This window comes from Salvia splendens, chromosome 1, assembly GCF_004379255.2.
Source record: "Salvia splendens isolate huo1 chromosome 1, SspV2, whole genome shotgun sequence".
Lineage (NCBI taxonomy): Eukaryota > Viridiplantae > Streptophyta > Magnoliopsida > Lamiales > Lamiaceae > Salvia > Salvia splendens.
The window spans coordinates 3,462,945-3,474,566 of NC_056032.1; the positions used below are offsets into that span (position 1 = coordinate 3,462,945).

At 34.6% G+C, this 11,622-nt stretch overlaps 1 protein-coding gene across 1 annotated transcript; it reads right to left on the reverse strand.

Moving 5' to 3' along the window:
* LOC121803066 lies at positions 1-703 on the reverse strand. The gene has a single exon (XM_042202780.1). It carries the CDS (start codon positions 633-635, stop codon positions 147-149), a length of 489 nt encoding a protein of 162 aa, XP_042058714.1. The 5' UTR covers positions 636-703; the 3' UTR covers positions 1-146.
* Between the last annotated feature and the right edge of the window lie 10,919 nt (positions 704-11,622).

Sequence of the window (11,622 nt, forward strand, 5' to 3'; positions counted from 1 at the left end):
TAGTAGAAGTATCATATGCACCATCTTTTTTTATAGAAACAATAATGTACTACTTTCAATATATATATCTATGCATACAATGCATTGTGATCTTAAATATTCTAACTTGAAAACAATCACTTAACATTAAAAAAAGAAAATAAATTTCATGCAAACCCCTTTTTTCTATAACGGTTAATGTTTTGTGGAAGAAATGGGGATGCATATACATTTGGCAACTGTCTCTTATCACCGCCGCCTCCCTTGGGCACCTTCACCACGAGCTTCCCGTCACCGATCGCCGCCGTGGCCAGCTCCGTCAGAGCTGATGACGGCAGCCGGAACCTCCACGTGTCGAGCTCCAACTTGTCTATAAATAACTCAACACCACAACTACTATTAAGCTTGTGATCATCACTCCTAACAACAATCTTGATCACGCCCGGATGTATCTCCACCGCGTGAGCCCTTACTACGCCGCCCGAGACCTTGCTCTTCGCGATGAATCGAAAGAAATCGGGTCCCTCCTCCACCGCCACGTCAGCGTCCGACCGGAGAGGAAGCTCCAAGACTTTTCCAAAAACGTGAGGCAATTTTCTGAGCTTTGTGTGGGAATTTAGTTCCATTTTTTTTTGTGAGGAGTGGAGTTCTTGCATATGCTACGTATATTATATAGTTATAGAATTGGAATATAAGATCAAAATATTTTGTGATTAAAAACATTGATTATGGGTGGTGAAAATTGAAGGTGTGGAATCTTATAAAGGTGTGGTATGTGGTAGAGGCTTCTTTTTCAAGTTTGTTGAGGATGAAGATTGGGTTGGGTAACATATAAGTACAATGAATATTTACATGTGTCGATATTCATCTACAAAAAGTACTTATATAAGAAAGAGATATGTCAGTGTGCCATGATAAATTAATCACATAATTCTACATTATTGTGATAGACTTTAATCCATTACTTATCATTTATAGGAAATCGATTTAGAAAAATGGAATATACGATCATCTACTATATAGGTTGATTTTATATTATTTAATATTACAAAATTAAATCTTTCATCACTTATGTAACCCGGTTCAAACTATGTTGATCGGACTAGGTTCCAACCAGTACATTACATTTTTCAACCCAGTTCCAGTAGTAGACGCTAGTGACGCTGAAAATGTTCTGTGTCAGAATGACTTGAAATTCGCACGGTGCTTGCGAATCGAGCTGAGGAATCAAAGTCCTCTAAACGATATTAGATGGCCAAAATCCACCGTTCATCATTGCGATCATTGCTCAGCTCGATTCGCAATCACCGTGCGAATTTCAAGTCATTCTAATATATGATATTTACAACGTCAGATTCTATTGTTGGATGTGCATCATTAATCAATTAGAATTAGAATATGTGCCAAACAAAGCTTTATCCGATACTATTCTAGTTGTATTAAAGTGTGCAACAAATAGAAATCACATTTCCCTGTAAGAAATACTCCCTCCGTCTCTCTGTAGCTGAGTCGTATTCCTATTTGAGTTGTCCCACTGTAGCTGAGTCGTTTCCTTTTTTGACAAAAAGCAACAACTTTTCTTCTCTATTACTTTAGTCTCTCTTACTTTATTCTCTCTTCATCTCTCTACCTTTTTTTCTTTTTCTACTTTATTATTCATTTATTTAACTCACTTAACACAATTTTTTTTAAATCCGGTGCTGAAAAGAAACGTCTCTACTACAAAGGGACGGAGGGAGTAAATGAAACATTTGGAGCATGAGATTGTGAACAGTTTCTTAACAAAAACGTCTAATTTTGATCAAAACGAGCGGCTCCAAAACTAAAATAAAATATAAGTGGTCCAAAATTTTTGAAAGGAAAAGGGAACAAATTCGATAGAAAAGTTATTCGCATGTAGCTGTGGTTGTAAACTATCCTCATAAATCACCATTTTTTATTTCTTATTCTCATTTAAAGTCTAAATCCCATTAAAGCAATTAATACTACTACTTGGGTTCGATTAAGATACTTGTATTACTATTCAATAATGTGCCGTGCTTCACAAATGAATGAATAATTCATGTGTAGCATATTCAATTTTGAACGGATTGCGACCTTTCCTACGTCTACGTACGGTTACCACTTTCTAATATTGTGAATGTATAAAATATTAGTATATGAAACTATGTTATTTTTAACTTAAATCTGATCCAACAAGAATATACATATTTTGTATTCAATAATTCATTTTTATGTCACTATTAATCGTAAAATTGAATTAAAAACAATAAATATAATAAAATATTAAGCAGTAATAATTTTCGGTTGATTTTCAAGGCATAATAAGGCATCTAAATAATGCAAATCCTAAAATACAATTAGAAGTTGTTTTGAGTGGAAAAATAAGTGCCAAGTAATTTTATACAAATAAAATTACCTTCCGTTTATTTTAAACCATTGTGCAGATAGACCAATTAATTGCTACATAATTATGGCTAATCAACTACCACTTTCCAGAGTGGCATCATTAGAAGAAATCAATATATAAACTATACATAATTAAATAAGATTTGGCTGCCATTCTCCAACTGCAAATTTAATCGCATTAGAAGAAATCAATACTCCTATATTATACTCCCCCGTATCCGTCTCATAATAAGAGTCTTATTTAACTTTTACCATAAATAAGTAGGTCTCACGTTCCATCAACTTATTTCACTCACATTTTATTATAAAAATATTATATACATGTGAGGTTCATATTCCACTAACTTATTCTACTAATTTTTTTTTACCTTTCTTAAAACTCGTGTCATAACTAAATAGGACTCATATTCGAGGACAGCGGGAGTATTGGTGTATTGTGAAATAGTAGTATACATTAATTAAATATTCGTCTAGTGTAGGTATCTATCTCACGTTCGCAAAATAGTTGACCGCTCATGATGGTTGCTTTTGATGAAATCATCAAAATTCAAGTTGTGATTTAGTTGAGTTTGTTAATTACTGCCTTCTTTGATCAAGTCACTTAACTAATTAATTATATATTGTGCTAATTTAGTACTCTCATATTTAAATTATGAATACATCTCTATTATATTTGGCCATATTATGATCAGAGATACCTTTGAGCTCACCCTAAGTCGGTTTACTTATTTTTAAAGCATGGCCAGAAAACATTAAACATTTTAGTGTAATGGACGGAAAACAAGTCTAAAAGTTTGATCTGTTAAGTTTAAATTTGTTCACAATTATGTGTTCTTTTTCATTTAATGATGGATCAAAATCTGATGAAAACAAGATAAGAAATTGATGAAAACATAGGATAAGAATTGGCTGTACAAAGAAGATATATTATAAATATTATTGGAAATTGATGAGAATTGTAACAAATTATAGGACTAGGAGGACCTCCGGCGGAGCATCTGGCGCATGGCGTCGGCGACGCGGACGGCGGGGTTGGATTTGTACTTGCGGCAAAAGGAGATGTGAGCTTTGAGAGCTTCATGAATGGCGGATTGGTTGTTGAGTTCATCCCTCACCGCCTCCGAACACAATCCGCACAGCCATTTCCCCTCGAATTTGCCCTTCACCGACTTTATGTACTCTTCCGTGCACTCTTCTTTCAGCCCGCAGCACTCACACTTCACCACTTCTATCTCCATTTTATTCAACACACATGCCCAAATCATATATATATATATATATAGAGGTGTGATCAAATACAAACTCTCTATAATACAAACTATACAAACTGATGTCAACGAAGTGTATAAATTCTGTCAACTGGGGCTGATGTCAACATGGTGTACAAATTATGTCAACGGGGTGTACAAATTCTGATTGTTCGATGTCAACGGAGTGTACAGATTTGTAGGAAATGTTGACATTAGAAAAATCTCTTATATTAACCGTTGATTAATTGTATTAAGTGAGTAGGATTAAAGTTTGTATAGTTTGTATTATAGAGGGTTTGTAGTTTATCACACACACACACACACACACACACATATATATATATATATATAGGGTCCTCTTAGGTTGAGATTTTTTAGCTTAATTGAGAATTGAAATGCATTTTCAGCCACTCATCCACAAAATTTTTGAAATGTCAACTGCAAGTAAATTATGTGAACTATGAGTATTATCGTCATTTAATTTCTAAAATGGCGGAAAAATAAAAGTTGAAATGTCAACAACGCAAAAACAATTCACAGCTTGTCAATGACTTGTATAAAGTGTCAACAAGTCAAAAACAATTCTTGTAATTAAAAAATAACAACTATTTTATCTTAATTTTTTTATTTGACACAAGTTCTGGCATCATGATCATACAACCCATGTCAATAGTCTGCATATTAAATGTCAACAACTTATACAAAATGTCAACAGCCTGTCAACAACTTGTGATATTGTTTTTCGCGGATGAGGATGAAGCAGATCACGACGTCAACGACGAAGTCCTTGTCAGATTGACCAGATCTGAGAAAGTTAGAGAGTAAATCCTCCGATTCAAGCGTCGGTCGCCGCCGCAGCTCCGATTCCTTCTCTCTCGTGATTTTCTTCGTGAATTCACGAACCTCGTCGATTTTCCCCCTTAGCTTCTTCTTCTTCCCCAAACCTAGGACGTGATTGATCTTCCACAGAAAAGGAATGTTCGAATTGAACCTCTCGCCGATCAAATTGAGAGCGGAATCGAACACCTCCGCGAATTCAACCTCCGGCAACGACGGAAGCAAATACGTTGGATCGTATCTTTCTGATTCTTCCCCTCTCTCTCTAGGATACACTGCCTTCCCCTGCAGCTCACAATTAAGCGATTCAGTCGCTCAAATCGAATACCTCACATCGGAATTAGAGATTAGGAGAAAAATTAGGGGTGGAGAAGGAGCTTACACGGCGGCGAGGAACAACGATGACGGCAAGAGTGAGGACTTCGTTGTCGTACAAATCCCCGACGACGTAGAGATCGCGGTCCTCGGAGTAGCTGTAGCGGAGGACAGCGGCTTGGCACGCAGATTCGAAGCACTGAGTGAAGGGGAGGTCGGCGGAAAGGGGGTGGAGAAATTCTTCACTTTCGCCATTATTTGGGTTGGGATTCTTCCCTGATCTCATGATCCGTAGAGTGGGCCTGCAAATTTTAGGGAAATTATCATTCTGCCCTTTCATAATTAATTAATCTAAAAATATTTTCCATGTTCCAAATTCTGGACCACTAATTTAATAAAAATGAGTGGTTGATAATGCATCTCAATTCTCAATTAGGCTAAAAAATATCAATATCACAACCCTCTATGTATATAGGGTTGCATTAGTGTGCTAACTAATTTACAGTAATAACTAATAACTTTCAATACTGTGTATTAAAATTATCAACACAAAGACATAATTATATCAATAACATGTAAATTTAAATTTCAACACAAAGACATAATTTATCAACGCAAGAAAGATTGATAAATTTATGTCTTTATGTTGATATTTCTAACGTACAAAATTGATATTTAGTTATTAGTTATTACTATAAAAAGTTAGTATTTGATCACACACCTATGTATATATATAGCTTTCTTGCTTCTTTCTTCTTTCTTGAGAGAAGTTGTAGTAGATCAGAGGGAAAGCTGTAATAATTTACTCCATGTTATAAGGTCACATATAGGGCTGTGGAATGTTAAACAATGTGGCCATTCCCTTTCTTTGGATTTGATTGGATGAATAATTCCTAATAACACTTAGGACTTGTTTGATAGCCCATGGAGGATAAAAGGGGCCCAGTTAGTAATCAAGGAATGGAGGGCCCGTAGGCCAATATTTGTTATCACTAACAGCCGTTTGATAGGCAAGATATATTGCCTACTTATTCTTTTGTCATTGTTTGATACTTTGATACATATTATCGAAAAATCATGATATGCTACAACCATATACTACAAATCAATAAATTAGAAAATGTTGTCTATAAAAAAAACGAAAAATGTAACCATATAATTTTTTCCATCATAAAATAATGAAAACAGTCTAAACTTTACGATTTTTCAAACATATTTTTATAATTATGAATTTCATACTTTTTTTTTACTATTTGATATAAACTTACAAAAATAAAGATTTTGATCAAACTAATAAAATAAATAAAAAGAAAAAACCTTCATTAATAATCTTATTGCTTGGGTTGGATTGCTGTCAGAAACAAAGAATTATAGACCGACATCTTCCAATCCAAATCCCAATTTGAAAGGATCCATAACCCTCGGATGAATTGCAAATCAGAATTCAATATTTATCGAATTCCGATCATTCGATTCCCAATTCAGAGGCGCTGAATCTCCGCTTCTCGCCATGAACCCCACGCTGTCGCCGCCGTTCATGGCGGACACCGCCTTCTCGCCCTCCGACGACGGAGACGGGAGCATCGAGGACGCATGGCACGACAACATCCAATACCTCATCAACATATCTGCCATCGGAGCCCTCACCTGCTCCTCATCTTCATCTTCGTCAAGCTGCGGAGCGACCACCGCCGCGTTCCCGGCCCCACCGCCATCGCCTCCAACCTGAGATGCAACTGAGATGCACAATTGAATTTGCAGCTAGGGTTTGAGAGCAAATGAAGTCAAAAATGGCGTATGTGGGAAGATTTGAGAAACCACCAAGTGGAAGAATGAAATTTGCGTGCCTTTTGTGGGTCCAATAATTGATGCAGCTTATTTATCCAAAAAAAACAGTCCAAGATAATAATCTGTGCATTTGTTGCTCAATCTGCGGGCCTATGCGGGCCAGAGTACAAAAACGGGCTGATATGGTGGCCCAACAAGGGTATCAAATGAACGAAAATAACTAGATACTAATCTATTTCTTGGCTATGCAGGCTATCAAACGACCCCTTAGTCCATCTATGATAATGTTCAGCATATTAGATAATCCTAAGTCATAGTATGATTTTAGCACTTTAGAGGCAGACCAGATATATTATCGTAAGAATATTTATTTTGAGAAATGACATCCAGCATAACATTATTTAATAATTGCTCATATTTTCTTGATACAAAATGATGACAGGATTGTATGCATTGCTTAAAGTAGAAAGGCAAAAGAAAAAACAAAAAAAAGGCACAAGATTGAATTAGTTCTAATAATAATTTGTTAAGAGCATTAGAAATTAGTACTACAACGATATTTTAACTATGTTCCTTTAATTACACAATCTACACGTGTTTACATTTTATCGAATACTCTTTCCTTTCACTTTTCAAACGGATAAGATTAATGACATAAATTGTTCACGACTTAGCACCTACATTTTGAACTCGTAACGATGTAATTCTCCACGAGTTTCTTGTTCTGAAAAAGTTTCCTTTTCTCTTCTACATTAGTTAACTTTATTCAATTTTCAACTCTTTCATGTCATATTTAATGTATGCAGAATCTTGACATGAGACAATGACATGGGAGAAACGAAAAGGATTAAATTAAAGAAAAATAAGTTGTGGCAAGTAGTTAAAATTGAAAGATGATTTAATATATATTTTTATCTCTTTTATATTTATTCTAGCTAGATGATGATTTAATAAGAATAATTATTTTAATGAACTAAATATTTGCTAATTCATTAAAAAGGAATTAGTTTTTATTTGAATAGAACTTATGGCAAGTGTAACTAAAATAAAAAAATTGAAAGATGATTTCGTTGTCTGTAAATTAATGTCAACTGCCCAGAGTCTATGATTGGGCAATTAAAGCAATATTTATTTGAGTCAGACAAGCACATAATTCTAACCATAGAACTATAATTGTGCCCACGGAATTATATTGGGGTATATAAATTTCAACAATTATTGACCCATCTTTCAAATTTATTTCCAAATCAAATATCGCATACAGTCTTAAGAAATGCTTAACTATATATCCACATCATTAGTTTATACTTTATATCCAATTCATAATCCACATGGATTTTGGATTACCTACTCATGCAACTATCCAATATCAAGGAAGTAAAATCAGTTTATAGTATTTGATAAAATAAATAAGTTTGATAAATGTTATATGGTGCATTATATCTGAATGTAAACATCATCTTTGAATCTCTGAGTATTTTAGTCCATCTTTTCATTTTTTTGTCGGCTAATTGAATGTCTTGAGTATTTTGTTAACTTAATTTTAATACCTTGAAATAACTATTGAGGCAACATGACACAGTTAAATTGTAATTGTAACTAAACCCTAATTTCCACTGTTTTTAATCTTTATGACTTTGTGCACCAATCTCTTTTCTTTCACGCAATATTGAACACATCATTGATTAGAGCGAAGCGACACGTTCGTTTAAATTATTGAAGAATGATATATACTACATGTATAGTGTTAACAAAAATTTCGACATAGTTTAGTGGTTGCTACTTTTATGCAGTGATATAAGGTTGCTTTCTTCGGTACTGGTTTTAAATAATTGTGTTGACTTGAATTTCTATATAGTGGGCCAAAAAATTGGATTGCTCATTTGCTTTAGACAATTTTGTTCTATTAATCTTTTTAATTACTAGAGTATGTGTTAAAGATGAATTATAAAAACTTTCGTATATATACTGAGGATTTATTACTGATTTTTAAAATATATGTATAATACGGGTTACCACAACCTTTCATTGTTATATCAATGAAGATTTTTTTTTATCATTTTAGTTTGAGTATGAGAGAATGGGGTACTAGAATATTGATTTAAAATCTCACTAGAAAAGGATGTTTAATTGAGAAGACGTCTATCATTATTTCCATAATTTATCACATTTATCCTGATTGGGTTATATATAGTAGTACTATGAATTAATTGTTATCGGTTAGTTTTTTATAATATTGATCAGTCATATTTCATGATCATAATTAAATTTACCAATCGTATAAACATTCAAATTGAAAAAAAGCATACAACTTCTAAGATCAATAACTATAAAATGGTAAAGATCATGAATTTTTCTAAATATTTGAATCTAATATACTCCTATTTTCTAGGGTTGGCGGAATAGTTATTTTAGGCTATAGGGTGGGCAGTGAATAGAGATACTAGTATTTAAGTTGGGAAATCATGGCCTCTTACTTTTTATTAATTAAAATTCAATAGCATCTAATTTTATTCATCAATTAATCTTATCTATTACTCATAGTAAATTTAGTCATTATGCATAAATTTCTTTAACTAGTTTTAGTCGTTTATTTTAATTTTGAATATTTTGAGTTGTGGCTGATGTTAATCCCGGTGCTGTAATTGAAATGAAAAAAAATTTAACATGATCCTAAAAATGTTAGTTGTGGCTAAAAGAGGCTGATTATTTAGCCCTTATTGATTGATGAATGGACAGAACGATGGTGAGGTCCATTCTCGGCCAACCGAAAGTGGCGTGAGGTGAAGGCAGCAGTGACGCAGGGCGGCTCTAGTTTAGGTCGTCAGCCAAAAGAGAGGGAGGATGTTAGAAACTCATCACCGACTTGAGCCCCGCTCTGATACCCCCACTCTGATACCAAGTTAGAAATATGTCACCCACCCTCTTAAAATCCCTTAAAGGATGGTTATCTATTCATTTATAGAGAAGTTAAGATCACTAATTAATTTGTCGATGTGAAACAAGAAGGGGTTTTAATACCAAACATTTTTTTACGATGTTAGACTAAGATTAATAACCTAATCTTAATCTAACACATACTATCAAATAACCCTAAGAGGTAATGTTTGTTCATATAGAACTTGTGTTTATCATATCAAATTGGACATCCCATTTTTATTAGGGATAACTGCCTTAAAAGTCACCAACTTTGCCCGAATTCCGGTTTTTCCCACGAGCTTTAAAATTGGCGTATAAAGTCACGAACTTTGCACTTAGTCGCCGATTTCCCATGATTGTTTTTCCGGCGAAATGGTGAGCTGACGTGTCGTTTTTAAATAATGTGGCGTCTCGTGGCCGCTTACATGGACATCATGTAGTGACTGTGAAAAAAATTAAAGAAATAAATTTAAAAAAACAAAATTCAAAAAATAGAAAAAAACATTAAAAAACTTAAAACACAAAATTAAAAAACTTTAAAAAACTTAAAACACAAAATTAAAAAACTTAAAATTTTAAAAAACTTAAAACACAAAATGAAAAAAAAACTTAAAAAACTTAAAACAATTACTCCAAAAAACTTAAAAAAACTTTAAAAACTTAAAACTTAAAAAACTTAAAACTTAAAACACAAAAACTTAAAACACAAAATTAAAAAACTAAAAAAAACTTAAAACACAAAATAAAAAAACTTAAAAAAACTTAAAACACAAAATTAAAAAATTAAAAACTTAAAAAATATTTCTTAAAAACACAAAATTAAGATTGAATCGGCAGCCTTTTGGTTCCTGAGGCGATCTGCGCCGCCGCCTCCGGGGAGAGGCGGTGGTCGTCGATTACGAACTTGGTGATAGTGAGGTGGTCTAACGGCGGATTTGTGGCGGTGGTTGAGAAATAGGGGGAGGCAGAGAAATGAGATTTGAGCAGGAGTGAGGAATTGTTGGCGGAGTAGAAGGAGATTAGAGTGCGGCGGAGAATTGTGGCCGCCATGGGCGGAAGATTGAAGCTTGAGCTATGAATTTGTTTCCAAAATCGCCATTAATGGAAGAATTAGGGTTTATGAGGAGCTGAATTTAACAGTTAACGCACAAAATTAAAAAACACCGTCTTATGAAATTCTCTGTTCCGGAAATGGCCACATTTGCGGCAATTGCGATTTCGCAGCCTCAATTCCCCCATTTCTGCAGCCGTCTGTGGTCGTCGATCGCTCCCCTTCAAGAGGTTTGCGGCGAAGTCTGTTGGTTTTCGCCATTGTTGGAACAATTGGGATAATCGCCGGAATTGCGGCTGCGATTTATTGTTTATTGCCTTGTATCTCCACCAGGGCTGTTGACGATGGCGGGGGTGGGGATGTGGCGGAGGAAGGGAGGAAGAGGGCTGGCGGAGGAAGGGAGAAGATGGCTGGCGGAGGAAGGGAGGAAGAGCAACTGCGTAAAACGACGTCGTTTTAGGGGTTAGAAACGACGTCGTTTTACTATTTTCCGATGCCGGACACGTCAATATTCAGGCATGCCACATATGATTTTGAGTTGCCGGAAAACACAGGGTCGGGTCGGGTTGGGAAATACCAGACTAAATGCAAAGTTCGTGACTTTATACGCCAATTTTAAAGCTCGTGGAAAAAACTGGAATTCGGGCAAAGTTGGTGACTTTTAAGGCAGTTATCCCTTTTTATTATACTAAAGAGAAAAATAAAGATATTGTCATATGGAGTATCGTTTAGATGTGGTTTTATTGTTAACCTTTTTGGTTTAGTAATTCTTGAGAATTAAAGTTGGTCAAAGATCCATTGTTATATAATGAGGCCTCCACATGGCCTCTTGTTTATCCACGTCAGCACATCATATGCAATTTTAGATTTGTCTGTTGGTAGCATTATACTTCTTGTATTTATTTAATATTCCTTCATGGCTACTGACATGCAACTAGAAGTATATATTGATCCCCCAACCGCCCCTTTCCCTCAACCAATTTCTTAAATTCAGGTGTTCACATGGATAATATGTAATTTTACGTATATTTGATGTTTAATTATATAAACATATACTCCTATTTGGATGTAAGC

Excerpts from the sequence above, each read along its gene's own strand:
- LOC121803066 (XM_042202780.1), bottom strand. The coding sequence starts at position 635 with ATGCAAGAACTCCACTCCTCACAAAAAAAAATGGAACTAAATTCCCAC.